This window comes from Cavia porcellus, unplaced genomic scaffold (genome assembly GCF_034190915.1).
Source record: "Cavia porcellus strain 051 isolate PalLab524CR breed Dunkin Hartley unplaced genomic scaffold, mCavPor4.1 scaffold_7, whole genome shotgun sequence".
Lineage (NCBI taxonomy): Eukaryota > Metazoa > Chordata > Mammalia > Rodentia > Caviidae > Cavia > Cavia porcellus.
Genome location: NW_026947490.1, coordinates 49,112,543 through 49,131,821, shown reverse-complemented (window position 1 = coordinate 49,131,821; position 19,279 = coordinate 49,112,543). Strand labels below are relative to the sequence as shown.

The window sequence follows — 19,279 nt, the reverse complement described above, 5'->3', positions numbered from 1 at the left end:
ATATCAATGTAAGCTTTCCACAGACCCTTACAGAAATGAGATGTACAAACTCTATCATCTTATTTGAAATATGACAAAAGGAAATACCTACTCTTTTCTTTCCTATGAAACCAGGACCCCTGATATTTTATTTTTTCATTAAATGGTATTAAAATATTATAGCAGATGGTAATATTTTATTGTTTGTCTCACTGTGTAATCCAAACACTTTAACTCTTTGTGTACCCCAAGTTGGTCCCAAACTCTCACAATCTCCCACCTCAGCCTCCTAAATTCTTAGATTACAGATATGTGTCACTGTACCCAGTCCTTTGTTGGTTCTTAGAGTATCCTCTCTCCTCTTTTCATCTCTTTTTTTTTTTTTTTTTTTTTTTTAGGTCACAACCTTTAATTTCCAGTTAGTATTGTCTCTTTCATTTTCTGTTTGTTTTGTCTTAATGTTAGCATGCCTCTTTCGAAATGCATAAGTATCTCCCCAAAACTGTCAAGTCATTTTTGAAACTCCTCTGGATATTGGATTTAGGAGCACAGGAATAGATTTTAAATGAGGGTTGACTCTGTACTAGTACTAGGAAAGAATACCAGAAAATAAAAATGCCAGAATGAAGTCTTGGATCTGTATGAGTAACTTGAGGGAGTCACTGAACTTCAGCTTTTCCATTTATAAAATGAGACTAAGATATCCCTTATTGGTATAGGGAAGACTAATAAGAAAATGCACAGGATCACATTATATTATTTCACTGTTCTCCCTAAGGCCTTCAGAATTCACAACACATTTTTCTTAAAGCTCTCAATGATGACAAAAATATCTGTCTGCTGGAAAATGGATTTGACTTCTGGAAAAAAAAATTATTCAAAGCCAAGTCTATGTGACCAAACTGAATACTATTTTTTAGTCCAAAACAAGATGCTACTATAATACAAATGAGTTTCTCTTATATGACCTCGAAACTTTACCAATGGAAGCCCCAAAATTTTATAAATGTCTCAAGTAACAGCAAAAAAAAGATATATAACCTTGAATAACATGCTGGGGAGGAATCATTTGTATACAGAAACATGCATGCCTTTGTTCTGATGGAAACTCAGTCTGAAAAGTTCATCCATTAAAACCCACCTCCTGACGTCAAAAAGCACGATTTTTTCAGTATTACTTGCTGTGTCTGCCATACTTCCCCATCACTGTTTATATCTATCAGCTGTATGTTGTTTAATAATTCATCTAGTTATCTGTCCTGCTGGACTTTGAGCTCCTGAGGATAGGATTGGAACACTGCATCTATAATGCCTGTAAATATCTGACACATAGAAGAGGCTCACAAATGATCATGAATGAATATGGGATTTTGATTGAGACAGGCTCTCACTATGTAGTTAGGCTGCCCTTGAACTCACTATGTAGCCCAGACTGGCCTCAAACTCAGTGACCCTGATGCCTCAGCCTCCCAAGTACTGGGCCTATAGGTGTGTGCCACCAAGTCCAGCAGGTGTCTGTTGTTTTGTTTTGGTGCTGGGGTTCATATCCAAAGCCTCTTGCATGTTGAACAAGGTTCTGTCTCTGAGCAATCTCATTAATTGAGAGTTAAACCTCACATTTTAGAGGCATTATAGAGTTTATATTATTAGAAGACAGCTGACTGTTGGTGACTTCATGCTTAGCACATACATTATTAGATAGAAGCCCAGCTGTTCTCACTTAGGTATCTATTCCTTCTTGACTTTGGCAAGTCATTCCTTACCGAGTACAGAGGGAGTTTATGTAACTTGGCTGCTGTTCATCCCTGGCTGGCCCTTGAGCTGTTTGAGGAACGTACCAAGTACAGAGCACTATTCAAAAGGCATGACACACAATACTCTGGTAACTAGTAATTTTTAATTAGCAAATTATTAAAACTGTGTGGGGGCCGGGACAGTGCCTGCCTGGCAAGCACGAAGCTCTGAATTCGATTCCAGGTATCCATATGCACAGACAAAAAAACTGGGCCGGGGATATAGCTCTGCAGCACAACTACCTGCCTGGCAAGCACAAGGTCCTGAGTTAGATTCTAGGTCCCCCCAAAAAAGAAACAAAACAAATAAATTGTTTAAGCAGGAGGCCAGTTTAGGAAGATACTGGTCACAGGATATATTACAGTTAAACACAAGGAATTAGTGCAAGTACACTATTGTACCACATAGTGATTTTTTTTTTTTTTTTTTTTTTTTTTTTTTTTGAGACAAGGTTGCAATTCAGGCTAGCTTTGAATTGACTATGTAGCCCAGGCTGGCCTCAAACTTGTGGCAATCATCCTGCCTCAACCTCCTGAATGCTGGAATTACAGGTGTATGCCACCATATCTAATTGGTGATTTTTATCATTTTGTAATGAATATATAAACCATAAAAATTGTATATAGATACTATGTAATGTATATATATATATATATATATATACTGCACAATGTTTCACAATAGTGAAACAATTTTACATATGAGAATAGACTGCAAGTGCTCTCACCACCCTAAAAAAGAAGTACGGGATAATACATGATGAGTTATATTTAACACAATGTATACATATTTTGAAACATCATGTTGCACACAATATATAGTCTTTGTCAATTAAAATTAAATATAATTTTTACAAAGGCCTACTATTTCTTTTAAGTGGGACTCATTAAATTTTTCAACCCACAAATAAATAAACCATCCTCATAGTCTCTGTCCTTGACTTGTCCAAAATAAATGAAATTAGCGACAACACTAAAACTACACTTTCTGGGCAGTATGTCTTTATTTCTTTTTCTTTTTGAGAAAAGATTTTGCTATGCAGTTCAGGCTGGCCTTGAACCTGCAGCCATCCTCTTTCCTCAGTCTCTCAAGCGCTGGATTAAAGATGTATGCCATCATGCCTAGCCAGAAGGTATATCTGTAAAAGCCCTTGTGAGAAAGACAGGCTCTTCCCACGAGCATTTCAGATCATCACTAAAGAAAAAGTCCTTTTTTGGCACTGAATTCTAGTGTGGACAATGCTATACAACTCAAGTTGACAATATCTGGATTCATTTAATGACTGGTCACAAAGGATTAGCCCCAGGACCCCCAGAAGATACCAAAATCCATGAATGCTTAACACTCTTCTATAAAATGCAGCAGTGTTTGCATACAAAGGTTGATTTTAAAAATGTTTTAACCTGTTAAAAAACTATCATAAAAGACATTGCATTGGGGCTGGGGATTTAGTTCAGCGGCATAAGCACCTGCCTTGCAAGCAGGCAGTCGTATGTTCGATCCCTGGTACCGATAAAAAGGAAAAAGACAAAAAAAAAAAAAAAAAAAGACATTGCATTAATCCCCCTCAAAAATTCTGTTTCACTTCAAACACATTCATCCTTATTCTTGCCTCTTTATGAAGCAGTTCTGGAAGTCCTCTTTTGTGTCTTTACAACATTATCAAAAATATAGTGAATGCTGCTCCTGAGTGCCATTTAATGGAAAATGAACTTCATTCATTATTGTGCATCCTTATCTATCATTGTGAGACTTTTTAGCTCTTCTTCAAAGTCAAAAAGACTATGAAAGGCAAGTTTTTAATCAAATCTGGTCATTAAGACAGCCATGACACTGCAACTAAAGATGCAAAAGGATACTCCTGGAACTGCTTCAGAAAATGGCTGAAATAAGTGTTTTTAAAGTGAGGGAAAGGATTTTGAGAGGGATTAATAATGGCCATGTATCTAACACATTGAAACATTAGCTCCATTTTTGATTATATCACACATTATTGGTAGTTTATTACATTCAAATTTGTAAGGGCTTGTAAAACAGTTGTTATACCATGTTATTCAAATGATAAGGGAAAAAAGCCTGTACACATACACTGCAGATACAACCCATTACAAGTCTAACTACACAGTAAACTGAAGTGAAGCAAACAAGTCTCCCAATAATATGGTGCTAGAGATGAAGGATCCGTGAAACAGTGTGGGCCACAACAGGGTATACCAACATAGCCCTTTATTCACTAGGACTCAGTGTAATGCTTAGCTGGTGGCAAATTCAAGTTTTGCTTTTTGGAACTTTCTGGAATTTGTTTTTAAAGTATTTCCATCTGAGGTTTGTTGGTTCAGTTCATGGATAAGAAACCCATGGATAAAAGGAGCAACTGTGTAATGAGCTTCAACTTCTAAACACTAATCCTGAAACCCATAAAATTATTTAACCAAGCAAGGTAGCACAGATCTGTATGGCCAGCACTAGGAGGCTGAAGCAAAAGGATTTCAAGTTTGAGGCCAGCACAGGCAAATCTGCATCTTAAATCCTGTCTCAAAATTTAAAAAAAAAAAATTGATAAAGGGCTGGGATATAGCTTAGTGCAAAGACCCTGTGTTCAATCCCCAGTACCACAAAAAATAAGGAAAAAAAAAGAAAGAACACTTGGAATCCATGTTTCAAGCCAACTGTTCCTCCAAAATCCCCTAACATTTAGCAAATACTAGTCAAAGAACTGAAAAGTACTCAATTATGATAAAATCATCAGGACTTAAAGGAGGCAAGTCTGGCAACAATGGTCTTCATACATCTTAGAAAGGTATATATTTATCTTCATATAAAGATGAAGGAGGACAAGTGGGGAGTTTAGTTCAGTGGCACAGCACCTGCATGGCAAGCATAAGTTCAAGTCCCAGTACCTTCCCCAAATAAAAATAAAAATAAATAACATTAAGGAGGAGGAGAAAATGAACGATTAAGAAACCTGACTTCAACTGCATGAGGAATCATTTTTTCACGAAGAAAACTAAACAGTTCCTCTATTTTTATACTGTGTGACTAAACTGGGAAGAGAAATGAGAAGGCATTTGGAGAAATCAGGGATTGAATCTCAACAGCACTGAGTCTAACTTTCCATAACAAACAGTTTCCAAAAATAGGGCTGGCACAAAACTATGTTGGGATGTGTACCAGGATTGTTGAAAGGCGCTAATCGTTAGGACTAGAAAGGTTGAGTATAGAATGAAACCTAGACAGTGGAGAGTTAAGAAAAAAATCTACGCTACTTCTCTTAACGGTGAATTGAATTTTTGAGAAAAGCCGCAATCCTCACTCTATGACTTTCTATTCCAAGGTTAAAAAAAAAAAATTAACTAGGGTGCAGCATAGGAACAACTGAGTGCTAATGCTAGCAGCTGAAATGGCAGGAATCCAGATTTCCTTCACTCTCTGCCTGTGGCCAGTTAGGAACCTGGACAGGGCCCACTCACTGCCAGTAGTAGCTAGTTTTTGCAGAAGAAAGAACCAAAGGGAAAGCGCAGCAAGATATTCCCCCAATCCCACCCCACACATCCTGACCCAACCCCTAAATATGACCTCCAAACTGCAGGATCAATGGTCAGCTAACAGCGAGATTAAAACAATTTTTACACGGCTCGGCTCTGGGTGACACCACATGAGCTATTTGGGGAGAAGGAACAGCGGTGGGTGAGTTAGAAAAGGTGACAGCTGCGCCACTCCTAAGTACGGAAAAAGTGACCTCAAAGCCCTACAGAATTGCAAGGCAGAGGCTGGGGGAGGGGAGGGGCTGCTAGGATTCCAGAGCGCGTGGCCTGCACACCGACGGGTTCTTTCCTTGCAGGAGCACAGGATAAAACGCTGTCGGCAAGCCGCAAGGGGCCAGGTCAGAAGTCCTAAAGGTTGCGGGTACCAACTCCCACCCAAATTAAAGTCACCTCAACAAGAGCGCCGCCATCTTGGGTTCCGGACTGGACGGAAGTGACGTAGATGCCTTGTGCTCTGAGGCTGGCAGAGGGGTGGGAGGGGCAGGGAGGGGAGGGGCTGATCAGTCACGTGATAGCGTTGAGCGCTTTAAAGGGCTGAGCGTTGTGTTTCGTTTTCTGTATTGCTTGACTCCGCAGATTTTTGCCGATGTTTGCCAGGAGTTTTGCAGAAATACCGCTATCTTGGGCTCTGCAGTATGCGTTTTACTAGCGTACACATTCATTTTTGTATTGTTAGAACAGCGCGCTTTGCTCAGGTAGTACCTGCCTCTGTCCGCGGCTCGGCTGACGGAGACATCCAGGGAAACAAATACTATGGGCTCCCTACCTTTCTACTGTGCAGCTTCAGCAAGGAAGAGATAACACACAATGAGATATAAGTTAGGAGAGTGAGGTAGGGCGGTCACCACCATTCCCAAAGGCTAGGAGCCACCTCTAACCACCAAGATTAGGCCCTATCGTTCCAGGGCTTGAGCTGCTTCTCAAGACAACCCTCCTTTGTTCCATGTTTCAAACCTATGTGGGTGACACCCACAATCTGAAGAACCTGGGATGTGGGAGAATCCGCTTTGATTTATATAAACAGTTATGGGGAACTGTATATAAATAGTTTCGAGGAATGCAGCAGAGAAATCAATTGCAGAGCACTTGCAACTGGAGAAAAAGGGCAAGTGAAAAATGAATAAAAGAAAATACAGAAATCCTTGACCCTTGGGGGGGTGAGTTGGGGAGGAGTAAAGGGGACAGCCCAGAGCAGCAACTATTCACTAAAACATACTCGGTTATATTAATATTCAGATCTCATATTTAGCACACTCATATTTTTCCTTTCAGGATTTAAATAGCACAAACGTGCTTCATTTTGCATCAAGCGAAGAAAGCTGTTTTGCATTTCTATACTGCTTGACAGAGAAAGCATTTTCATAGATTTTAGGATTGGAAAGGACCTTTGAGACTCACTAATCCAACCTGTTGTCCAATGCAAGACTCTCCTTTGCAGTGTTCCTCAGATCTTCAAGACTGCGCCAACACATTTTAGTATGGATTCCTAAAACAACAAAAACTTTTAAACAGCTTAACCATGAGAAAGTCAGGGCTGGTATATACTTCAGTGGCATAAGTGCCTGCCTGGCAAGTGCAAGGTTGAGTTTGATTTTGGGACGACAACAACAAAAAAAGTCGTTTTAATGTAATTTTCTAGAACTTCCAGTCCTTAATCTTCGTTTGGCCCTCTGGAGCTTCCTACTAATGAATAACTCTTTCACTTAGCCTGTTTATTCATTTGTTTAGTTGCTTTTTTTGTTTGTTTGTTTGTTTTGAGTTTGCAGTTCAGGCTGATTTTGAACTCACTATGCAGCTGAGGTTGACTCAAATTCATGGCAGTCCTCCTGTCTCAGTCTCCTGAGTGGTGGGATTATAGGTCTGCACCACCACACATGGCAACTCTTTACATAATTTTATTTACCATATCTGACCTTCTGACTTTTGCCAATCTGTGAACAGTGCTGTAAGGGATCTGAGACATAGATACTGTCCTTGAGGAGGAAATATAAAACTGAATTGTGGTGGCTCACATCTGTAATCCAGGCTCTCAGGAGGCTGAGGCAGGAAGATCATTGCAAATTTGAGACCAGCCTAGGCTACAAAGTGAACTCAAGGCTACTCTGAAATGCAACAGAGACCCTGTCTCAAAAAGATAAAAAAAAAAAACCCTGAATAATCCCACTTACATGTGAGGTTAAGGTATAAAGATTGCAAATTCCAGGAGAATTTGGACAATTATAGTGAGACATTGTATCAAAACATTTAAAAGACCCGGGAATGTAGCTCAGTGATAGAGTATGTCTAAGCTCCTAGTCTACATAGAGACATCCTGTCTGAAAACAAACAAACTCAGATCTGGTCGTGCAAACATTCTTAACTCCATCCCCAAATCTTCAGAAGATGCTTACAATGTACTGAATTAAACCTACCCTTTCATCTGTAATTTAAGGCCCTATACAAACTGGCTTCAGCTATTCCATTCAATTAGTTTCCTTTTATGCCCCTTCAGATTCCCTCAAATCCAATAAAATCAGATCAAATCAAAGCCAGTGACACAAAATCTGCCCTAAATATGCCCAGTGCCTACTGAACACCTGCCTGCGTGCACATGTACTCAATCATGTTTTCTCACCACCTAGTTCTTGCTTTTTCTCTTCTGTCACTTTTTACCTAGTCCTTCTTTTCAAAATATCACACATTCTTCAAGGTTGGTCCATGTCTAACTGCTTCCTAGATATGACTACATGTTCTTCTGAACTTCATTTCTGAGGGTTTTGTTTTGTTTTTTCTGTCCTGTTTTTGCAGTACTGGAGATGGAATCCAGGTCCTTGCACATACTAGGCAAACACTCTACCACTGAACTACACCCTGACCCTCATATAACTTGTCCTTCCAACACTTTGTTTACTGCTAAAACAAGCATTATAATTTATTATAGCTGGTTGCTGATGAGTTTGTCATTTGATTCCTCCCTTTCAGCTCCTCAAACTAGATTTCAAACTTTTAGGAAGAACTTATTTTTTATTCTTTTATTACCTGCATTCCCAAACTTGACATATAGCCAATGTGCAGTGCAATTTTGTTGTCTTGGTCGAAACTGAAATGGGCTTAAAACTGTAGCATGAGCCCTGGAGAACTTTGTAACAAAGAGGGAAAGGTCTGGGGCTTCTTCCCTGAATTTTTTCAGTGCAGAAAACTTTCTGTCTTGGAAAAACCTCCCAGGATGTGGGAAGATGGGGGGGAGGATCCCCATAGACCCAGTCATCTCAAGAAGACTGTAATGCAGCTCATTGTAATCAAGACAACAGGGCATAATAGCCAATTCCCAGGGTTTTGTAGCATAAACCTGCTAGGGATCCAGGGGAGCCACTCTCAGACAAGGAGACTACAGAGGAATCCTTACCATGGATTTTGGATTTAGATTTCCTTGCCTATCTATTCCCCAGAGAAGTGTGTCTGTGTCCCTGTTTCTGTCCCTTTTCTTTACCACCCCCCCAACATTCCAGCCTGGGGTAGGGGGAGGCCAGCAGATACAAAGCCCTCTGTGTATGGGGTGGTATGTGTCCCCCCACCCCCCCACCCAGAGTATACAATGCCCCTTCTGCTCCCTGCACTCTACTGAGCTCCCCACCACCTCTCAACTGCACATGCCAGGACGCAATTGGTTACTGGCTCAGGACAGCCCCCTCATGATGACACCCCAGGGGATTTTAAGGAGGTTCCAGGAACCTCCCGCTCAGTTCCTTGTCCCCCACTCTCTCCACCCCACTGATGCTCCGGGCCCTGGCCCCTGCCCCAGCTATGGCTCCTGGGGCCCCCTGGTCCAGCCCCAGCCTTGTCTTGGCTGTGCTGCTCTTCTCTTCTTTGGGTAAGTGGAGCCACATAGCAGGGGAACCCTGCATCTCAGGGTTCATTGCATTGCAGGTTCAACCCTGCTTCATTGCATTCCTCGTAGCCAAGAGCCAGTGTACAAGAGCAGAAAGGCATTGTTCCATTCAGGAACAAAGATGTCATTTGGAAGGAAGCAGGAAAGGTATTCTGTGAAGGGAGGTGGTAAAAGAGTGGGCATGGGTGGAACATTGTGGGAAGCCATGATCATGCCCCAAGGGTCACAATGAAAGCCAGAGGAAAGAGGTGTTAGAACACAGGAGAGTAGCATCCAACACCAAGTTCTGCTCTCCACCCCACTCTTAGTAGTGCAAGAAGTGCCCAACCTTAATTTTCCAGAAAAGGCAAGGAGTATGATTTGAGGAGGGAGCCCAAATTTTGTGAGCTCAGTCTTTACTTCTTGGTGTCTCTGTTCTTTATCTCTTATGTGGCTGAATGGAGGTGAAGGAAAGTTCTAAGAGATTGTCCTTTTAAAGTTGCCTTGTTCTATAAGTTGAACAAATCTTTCCTTGTCCTCTGGCAGATGTTTGGTGAGCAAGAGAAGGTCAAAGCATGGTTAGCTGAATATGCCCTTCCCTTTTCCAATCTGCCCTGATTCCTGGTGCGATAGGTGAGCAATAGGCAAGTGGGGGTGGGAGTTGAGGAACAGTAGGGGAAAGGGACCGGTTAGAGAGTCTAGGGTTCTCATTATCAGCAACTTGCATCATAATCCCAAAACCTAGACTGTTTGGGGGCTGTATTGGACTATTCTGGGGCACCCTGGGAAAATGTTAAGGGTAAGAGTTGGATTAGGACACAGTGAGGTAAATGGGGAGAGAGAATCTTGGAGTATAAGCAGGAGAGAGTTCTGTCCCAGTATGTGGCCTGCTCATAGAGCCCCTGAGCAAAGCTGAGAAGTTCAGTCGTTGTTATCATAACAGGAAGAAGAAGTTAGAACCAAGGACTAAAATCTTTTGTGACACTGGGGATTCTCAAGGTGGCAGTAAGGTAGAATCCCCAGAAGGTGAATAAATGATACCAAATACTGAGATGGGAGACTCAGGACAGTGGGAGTAAGGGTGGGATTGGCATGAGCCCCTAATACCGGTTAGACAATGGGATTTTGTTTGGGTTCCTTCTTCTTCTGTAGAACAAAAGGGCCTATATTTGCCCCCATCCAGGGCCAGCCCACACACATTGTCTGCCAGGAATGTCCTTCGTTGTGTGGGTGAGTTTTGGGGAAAGCACATGGCCAGAACAGCCAAGAGGAAGGTGTGAATGGTTGAATCACAGAGGCCTATGTGCATAGTTACTTGAGCTCTAAGCTTGGGCTCCTGCTCTGCACCCAAATTCCCCTGAGAGGGGATGAGATTCTTCTTTCTCTAGCTGTCCCCACAGGAGCAAGCTGTCTAGAAACCAGATACTCGACAGTCAGGACTGCTGTATAAGGGAAGAATGTTCTCTAGTTATTTTCATTTCTTTTCTGTAAGAAATTTAAGTTTACTGTATTGTGAAGTATTATACAGCCATTAAAAATAAGACAGATGTCTATGAATCAACATCAAAATCTCCCTCAGACATCCGTGTTCTTTTTTTTTTCTTTTTTTTTATCAGTACCAGGGATCACTCACGACTCGCAACTCACGACAGGCAGGCGCTTATGCCGCTGAGCTAAATCTCCAGCCCCCAGACATCCGTGTTCTTAAGCTAAAAGAAAAAATTTAAAGTAGCACATAGTACAATGTATATTTTTAAAATGGCCCTACAAAACTACCATTTGTTGTAAATACAACTCTACCTTGAGTTTATTGAGTTTATATTGATTCTGATACAAAAGAAAAGCATATATTGAACTGGTAGTTGTGATACTGTGTAGGAGGGACTACAGGAAAAGAATTGGCAGAGGTGTATATGTCAAAGGAGACTAGCTTTATCTCTATTGTTTGAATAGTTTATAAGAAGAATGGAATATATATTAAGTGGGTAATTTATAAAAATTTTTAAATCTTTCATCAAAGGGATAGCTTAAGAGTTAGACAATGGGGGCTGGGGATTTAGCTCAGTGGCATAAGCGCCTGCCTTGCAAGCGTGTGGTCATGAGTTCATCCCTGGTACCGATAAAAAAGAAAAAGCCAAAAAAAAAAAAAAATAGGGTTAGACAATGGCTCAAAGGGAAAGTGGGACTCGGAGATGACCCATCCCTGGAAGACTGCAAAAGCCCCTCTTGCTGCTGACTTCATTTCCCCTCCACGCTAGCTGAGATCTTGGACAGAAGGACACAGCTTTTACACTCATCAATTCAGTTGGCTCAGGGATTTGGGCCTCAGATTCAGTTGCCGTTGCTGTAGGCTCCAGTTGCTGACTCAGCGTTGCTGCCTGTTGATCGCTCATCCTCTAAAGCCCTGGATTGGCCCACATGTGTATCTGATTTCCACTCTGTACTTGCAGTGCTGTCCCCAGCCCAGGCCATTGTGGTTTACACGGACAGGGAGGTCCATGGTGCTGTGGGATCTCAGGTGACCCTGCACTGCTCCTTCTGGTCCAGTGAGTGGGTCTCAGACGACATCTCTTTCACCTGGCGCTACCAGCCTGAAGGGGGCAGAGATGCCATTTCGGTGAGTGCCTGAGGGAATTCTGGGGTTTGATGACAGAAAAGTGCTTCTGAGAACACAGTAGAGAATTTGGGCTAAGGATGGGGAAATTCTTCATGAGCCATAAGCCCAACTTTGGTAAGGTAAGTAGCAATCTTTGTCACACTGACCAGGCCCTGTCTCCCCCAGCACTACCTCTCTGAGCCAGGATTCCTTACCCTGAGGCCAGAGTTCTGCCTCCACAGCTTTGTTCTCTCTGAAGTCCCCCCACTTGCTTTCCCTCTTCCTTCCAGATCTTCCATTATGCCAAGGGACAGCCCTACATCGATGAGGTGGGGGCCTTCAAAGAGCGCATCCAGTGGGTAGGGGACCCTCGCTGGAAGGATGGCTCCATTGTCATACACAACCTAGACTACAGTGACAACGGCACTTTCACTTGTGACGTCAAAAACCCGCCAGACATAGTGGGCAAGACCTCTCAGGTCACGCTCTATGTCTTTGAAAAAGGTGTGAGAAGCAGTAGGGGACCAGGGAGGGTCACCAGGCTGAGGGAAAAGGCAGAAACCCCAGCCCAAGGGTGTTCAGGCTGGGGCAGGGGCAGCCTCGGCTAGCAGGGCAGGCACCCCTAACCGCAGGGCAGGGGTGTGGGGAGAGAAACCAGCGGCCCAGGACCCTGCTCATCGCCCTACTTCTCCCTCCCCTGGTAGTGCCGACTAGGTACGGAGTGGTGCTGGGGGCCGTCATCGGGGGCGTCCTTGGGGTAGTGCTGTTAGCAGTGCTGCTTTTCTATCTGGTTCGGTACTGCTGGCTGCGCAGACAGGCGGCCCTGCAAAGGAGGCTCAGGTAAGGGGCGGAGCCTGCTCCCCACTCGCTCTGTCCCCGCCCCTACACGCGCGCCTGGGCGGAGCCTGCTCCAGTGGGTGGGAGGGACACGGGAAACCAGAAGAAGCCTCCGAGGTGGTCTAGAGAGGCCAAGTTCACCGCGCCCCTTTGTCGCGCAGTGCCATGGAGAAGGGGAAGTTGCACAAGGCTGCAAAGGACTCCTCGAAGCGTGGGCGACAGGTCAGCGGCACTTGGGGACCAGCTGGGAAGGACCCGGGGAGCCCCTGGGCGGCTGTGAGGGTGGGCTGGGAACCAGGGATCCCCTCCAAGCCGAGGCCTGAGCTGTGCGCGCCTCCCCGCAGACACCCGTGCTGTATGCCATGCTGGACCATAGCAGAAGCACCAAAGCTGCCAGCGAGAAGAAGGCCAAAGGGCTGGGGGAGTCTCGCAAGGATAAGAAATAGCGGTTAGCGGGCCGGGCGGGGGATCGGGGGCCAGGGGCGGAGCCCTCCAGAGGCGCTCAGGTGGTGGTCATCGAGATGGAGCTACGGAAGGATGAGCAGAGCTCGGAGCTCCGGCCTGCTGTCAAGTCCCCCAGCAAAACCAGCCTCAAGAACGCCCTCAAGAATATGATGGGCCTGAACTCAGACAAGTGATCGCCGCCGCCCCGGGCCCTGCCAGAGCAGGGGGACCTAGGCCCCTCTCATCCCCCGTCTAGGTGCTTCCCTCCCTTGCTCCCCAGCCCCTGCCCTGCCCTCACTTCCTTTGAGATGTAAGTTTCATTCCAAAATCCGTTCCCAAGCACTTGTATCCCCCCTCATCTTCACACCCTGGGTTTCTGGGAGCCCATAGGCTACCCCTACCCCTCACCCACCCCCAAGGGCTATGTGTTTGGTGCCTGGCCCTCTGGCATCAAGAAGAAAGGAACCTTGACAGCTGCCGTCTCACCTGCGGGCTACCTGGCCTTCCCATGCCCCCAGCTGACCCCTCTGGCTCCTGACTTTCTTGCCCCTCCATCAGTGGCCCAGCTCCACATTCTGTGCTCCCACTAACACCCAGGTCACACGGATCATACTCTCTTTCAGGGTTATTTAGGTTATTGATTATTTTTTATTTTTAATCCATTCTTTGTTTGTTCGTTTGCCTATGCCAATGCTCTGCCCTGACCCCCATGACTGAGGACCAATGACGTCATGCGGCTTTTGCAGCTCCCCCACCCCATGAAGTCCTTCATGGTGAGCCAACCCAAGCTGAGGGGCCCCTGATCCTCAGCCCTCGGCTGTAAGACGGATGCCCCTCCACACACACACCCACTTCGGAGTGCAGTTCTGAGACTCAAGATCCTGCGGAAGGAGAGGGAAACAGTGGATCCTCACAGGTCCAGGGTGAAGCAGGGGGCAAATGAGCCTCAAAAAATGGCTTTAAACAATCATCCTGAAGGCAGGAAAACCAATGGGAAATAAGGGAAAAAGAAAGAGGCTGCACTCCCAGCCACAGGGGATTCTTAGGGATTTTTCTACATTCTGTATATTTCTTCTCAAACCTCCAAATGTCTTTAAATGTTTAATAAACACTGACCTTTCCAGAAGCTGCTGTCTCTACCTTGCCTTTCCTAGTTCTCCTGGGAACAATCCCCAACCCTTGCCTGTCCTTGGTCTCCTGTGCTGCTTCCTTATCAACAGGTGTCTGCTGTTATCAACAGGTGTCTGCTGAGTCTATGAGCTGATACCGTATAGAGAAATACCGCTGAAATAGGTCTACCAGACGTGTTTGTACATTCATCAAATAACCAGTGAGCTTGTACTATGCGCTAAACTGTGCCAGGTTCTGTTTTTACAAGAGTGGAAACGGAATCATTCTATCAAGATCTGAATTCTAAAACATCCCAGTCATTAGCTGTGTTACCCATGATAGTTAAATTTGGTAAGCTTCAAGCATTTGTAAACAATGAGACCATGATACCTGCCCTATTTAATTCCCAGAATTTTTGTGGTAATTAAGTGAGATCCTGTGTGTGGAAATTTTTGTAAACTGTAAGTTAATACACAGCTAAGATATTACAGGTCAGTTCCTTAAAAGAAGCTATGTAAATTTATTTTTTATTAATACGTGTTTGCAGTACTTTAAGATGTTTCTAACTCTTGCTTTTTTGGGGGGGTGGTGGTATTGGGGATCAAACTCACAACCTTGTGCTTGCTAGGCAGGTGCTTATGCTGCTGAGCTAAATCCCCAGCCCTTTCTAACTCTTGCTCAAAGGGGTACATTTTAGGCCTCAAAAAGACAAAAAAAAGAAAAAAAACATATACTTTATAAACAAGCACACTTCTCATTCACCTCTTAGAAAACACACAACTTTGATTTGTTGATAAACTATTATTTATTTTTTATTATTATTACATATTTTTTGAGATAGGGTCTCACTTTGTAGTTCAGCTGGCCTTGAACTCACTGTGTAATCCAGGCTGTCCTCAAACTCATGGCAATACTTCTGCTTCAGCCTCTTAAGCACTGGGATTACAGGCATATATACCACCATGTCTGGATGTTTTGACACTATTTTAGATATACTACTAGCACTACATTGGCTAATTATTTGGTATGTAGTGTACATATATCAATGTCCTGTAATCCTTTAAATTACTGTGGAAAAATATACATGTATGATTTTCCTTTGTGTGATCACTGCTGGCAAAAACTCAAACTCCCACAAGTCATTTCTTCTCCTTTTTAAGAGGCTAAAGATAGGATTAGCATGGCTTTGCCAAAACCTGAGTACTTCCATTTATTTGGGGGTGTATCTTGCTTCTTTTAAAAGAAAAACAGTCTGAATTAATATAAAACCTAGTGAAAAAAAACCCAGTAGATGCTAGAAAACTTTTTGAGGAGTGAGGGAATAACTTAAGATACAATTCACTAAAACTGAGGCTAAGTGAAAGATTTTCTTTCTCTTTTGTTATTTTGGGTTTGTTTTGTTTTGTTTTGTTTTGTTTTGTTTTTTGGTACTGGGGATCAGGACCAACTCACAACTTTACACTTACCAAGCAAGTGCTTCAATCCTTGTGCTAAATCCCCAGCCCAAAAGATTTCTTATTAGGTAACCAGTCCATTAGTTATTAGGTAGTTGCAGTGGGCAGCTGGATACTGTGTTTAAATCTTCTGGCCTTTTATCAGAATCAAATGGGACTTGTCACTCCTGAGACATGACCTATCTCAAATTGTCTCATTTAATTATACTTTTGTTATAAAAATGATTAGCACTGCATCTGACCAGCTCTATTAACCCAATGGGCTGAATACTGTATTTTCTATTCCATCAAGTTTGCAGGTACCCTAAAAAGCATTTTGTAACCCTTTGATGGGGAATCATGGTTATTTTACCATTGTTTCTCTGAAGGCCACATTGCAGCTGACTGACGACTCTGTAGGAGGATATTAACCTTCCACTTTGTGAGCTCTGCCCAAAAAGTATGTATACGTCATCAGATAACCTAATGGCCTGTCATCTTAACCCCATTTTCTTCCTATCTGCCAATATTACATTAAAAGTTCCTTTCAAGTACAACCACAGATATTTTATTCTGATTCCCTTAACTAGTAACAGTCAATTTTTACAGATTTCTTCATTATTTTTACCCAGAAGAACATCAAGGTCACTACACTCTGTTAAGCAAAAACACCACCTGGCTTCTCCTGAGACAGGTGGACAACAGAACCACCGTGACCTGACTAAAGCATTCCTGCAGGGCATTACCAGCATCCTCCTCACATCAAAATCAAATATAAAAATCTCAACCTCTCACCCTGAGCACTCAGTCCCTTTTTGGATTCATCTGCTGCCCTCATGCAGTGTATCAATAAACCCTTAATATCTCTATATTTCTTTTATTTCTTTAAGTTTACTGGTACATTTTAGGTATATATAATGATCATATTCATCATAGGGAATTTGTACCTGAACATGATATGACTTGATTTTTCCCCATTCCTCTACCTTCCCTTTGACCCCTCTTCTCCTCCTTATTTACAAAAGGTTTGTTTTCATTTTTTCCTTCTTTTCTCATCATTTTTCCCTTCCTTCCTTTCCCCCTCTTTCCCTAGTTGTCCTTCCTATTTGAATATTTTCTTCCTATGTCACAATGTCTATTATACATTTTGGTCCTCATTTAGTCTTAAGGTTTTTTATACTAGAGAAACAATGTGATATTTACATGTGTGTCTGATTCATTTCACTTAAGAGTATGACATCTGTTTAGCTAGCAATGTCTCAAGTTTATCCTTCTTTATAGCAAAACACCTCTGTATTTCTTTTTTTTTTTTTACTTTCCTTGACTCTAAAATGTATTTCTTGATTATTGGTAAATTATCTCTACTATCTGTGGCACCAGCATCTCAGACTCTGCACCTTGCATGGCACCTTCCACAATGCATCACCACAAGCATCACACACTTCTATGAATTTATCTAGAACTATGTTTATTTTTCACAATTCCAACCAAGGTAAATAACATTCATCTCTCCCCTGGAATTAAGTATTAAATAGAGCCTATAATGATTCAGGTTTATCTGGAAACAGTGTTATCCTATGAGAAACTTTGAACTCCATCTAATTGTTATTTAAAAAAAAAAAAAGTCATCTATGACTGTCTTAGTTACTTTTCTCATTGCTGAGACAAAATACCTAACACCCAAAATTAAAGAAGGAAAAGTTTATTTGGCTCACAGTTTGTAGAGGTTTCAGTTCATAGTTGGCTGGTTCCAAGGCAAGGTGGCAAGGCAGAGGGGCACCACAGAGGAGAAACAGTCCATAGCAGGCAGAAGGCAGCAAGCTACAAGCAACAAGAGGCAGCAGCAGCACTCTATCTGTCCCTTATATCCCATCCAGTCTACCCACTCTGACGGTACCCAGAGTGGAGCACCCTTAATCCTACCCAGAACTGCCAAACCAATCAGTGGACCAATTTAGTAATCACATATCCTTGTCCCAGCCTCACACACTTAATCCTGGTATCACACATTCTAGATCCTTCCACTCTGAAAAGCCCACCCATGGCTGCATAAGGCTGTGGGGGGGAGGACATCTAAACTCAAACCATAAAAATGATCTTCAGTACCTCATTAGTAAAAATATCAGTTTTGATCAGACACGTGAACACTTTAAGGTAATAAGGTCTCAGGGCTGGGGATTTAGCTCAGCGGCATAAGCACCTGCCTTGCAAGCAGGCGGTCGTGAGTTCAATCCCTGGTACTGATAAAAGTGAAAAAAGACCAAAAAAAAAAAAAAAGATAATAAGGTCTCTTCCAATGTTAACCTTAAATTTAAAAAATTATAATTCAATTTATGAATATACATAAAAATTTGATTAAGTTAGCAAATACAATCCTATAAGCAAACACAATAATAAATTGTGATTTGTTTTTTTGGTACCAGGGTTCAAACTCATGACCTTGCACTTGGCAGGCAGGTGCTTATGCCACTGAGCTAAATCCCTGGCATAAATTGTGATCTTGAAGAATTAAATCTGGGAGGCTAGGCATGGTGGCAGAAGGATCACTGTGAATTTGTAGCCTGAGCTACAAAGTGAGTTCAAGGCCAGCCTGGACTACACAGCGAGACACTGTCTCAAAATGACCAAAAAAAAAAAAAGCCCGGAGATGAAAGAATGTGTTAGGATTATAAAATCTAACAAAATGAATTATGTCAACCTAGAGGAAAGAACTTGTTGTAAACAAGATATGAAAAAGATGGTAACATTAAGAACCACTTTTAGGTGAAATAAAGAAGTTTTCTGAAGATTAACTTTTTTTGAGAAAGGAATTTCTATTATTTTAAGGGTAGAGGAAAGGTCATTTGCCCAACGCTACACAGCAAACTACTGGCCTAATTTTATATCTGTCTGATTTCAGAGGCTGATGACAACTATTCTTTAAAACTCACAAGAGCTGGCTGTGGTGATGCTCACCTACAACACCAGTACTTGGTAGGCTGAGCAGCAGGATAATCAAGAGTTTGAGACAAGCCTGGACTATATAGCAAGACCCCATATCAGAAAAAATAACAATCACCAGAAACACACATTTAAGAAAACATCATAGCCAAGTGCAGTGATACATGACTGTAAACCCAGTGCTCTGGGAGGCTGAGGCAGAGGATTTCAAATTAGAGCCCAGTTTAGGCATCCAAGAAAACATTTTTTTGAGACAGGGTCTCACTATGTAGTTCAGAATGGCCTTGAACTCACTAGCCTAGACTGGCCTTGAACTCAAGGTGCCCCTCCTGCTACAGCCTCCCGAGTGCTGAGATTAAAGGCTTGAGCCCCATGACCAGCTCAAAATAAGAAAAAATTGAAAAGGAGCTAGGGTCTATTGTTTTCCTCAGGATGGCCCACCCTGTGTCCTCTAGGGTGTACCTATATCTTGGTTTTTCCTCTTTTACTCAGCCCACGCTCACTCTGCAGAGCCACTTTCTGATTTACTCTTCACTTTTTTAAGCAAACCTTGTTACCATGAAAAAAAAATTTTTTTAAAAAATAAATAAAAAGGGGCTGAGAATATACCTCAGGAGCATAAGTGCCTGCCTAGGTTTGATTCCCGGTACAAAAAAAAAAAAAAAGATTTTGAGAAAAATATATAAAAAGGCGCTAGGGATGTAGCACAGAACAAAGGCCCTGGATTCAATCCCTGGAACTTCAAAAATAAACA

The 19,279-nt window shown here is 42.6% G+C and overlaps 2 protein-coding genes across 2 annotated transcripts in view; one reads left to right on the top strand and one right to left on the bottom strand.

Moving 5' to 3' along the window:
* The window catches only part of Sdhc (succinate dehydrogenase complex subunit C), a 35,916-nt gene extending 30,122 nt beyond the window's left edge, over nucleotides 1-5,794 (bottom strand). Inside the window, exon 1 of the mRNA XM_003466690.5 lies at nucleotides 5,709-5,794. Coding sequence (XP_003466738.2) covers nucleotides 5,709-5,728 — 20 coding nt within the window. The 5' untranslated portion in view covers nucleotides 5,729-5,794. The remainder of the gene's footprint in view (nucleotides 1-5,708) is intronic.
* A 3,247-nt stretch (nucleotides 5,795-9,041) lies between these two features.
* On the top strand, nucleotides 9,042-14,168 carry Mpz (myelin protein zero). The gene is made up of 6 exons (XM_003466594.4): nucleotides 9,042-9,168; nucleotides 11,616-11,782; nucleotides 12,052-12,265; nucleotides 12,466-12,601; nucleotides 12,760-12,820; nucleotides 12,943-14,168. Exons 1-6 carry the CDS (start codon nucleotides 9,072-9,074, stop codon nucleotides 13,042-13,044), a joined length of 777 nt encoding a protein of 258 aa, XP_003466642.2. The 5' UTR covers nucleotides 9,042-9,071; the 3' UTR covers nucleotides 13,045-14,168.
* Nucleotides 14,169-19,279: the final 5,111 nt, after the last annotated feature.

What these genes read in the sequence shown, in the direction of transcription:
- Mpz (XM_003466594.4), top strand. Translation starts at nt 9,072, where the DNA reads ATGCTCCGGGCCCTGGCCCCTGCCCCAGCTATGGCTCCTGGGGCCCCC. An exon ending in GCCCTGCAAAGGAGGCTCAG is followed by an intron (nt 12,602 to 12,759) that starts GTAAGGGGCGGA and finishes TTTGTCGCGCAG; the next exon opens with TGCCATGGAGAAGGGGAAGT. An exon ending in CCTCGAAGCGTGGGCGACAG is followed by an intron (nt 12,821 to 12,942) that starts GTCAGCGGCACT and finishes GCCTCCCCGCAG; the next exon opens with ACACCCGTGCTGTATGCCAT.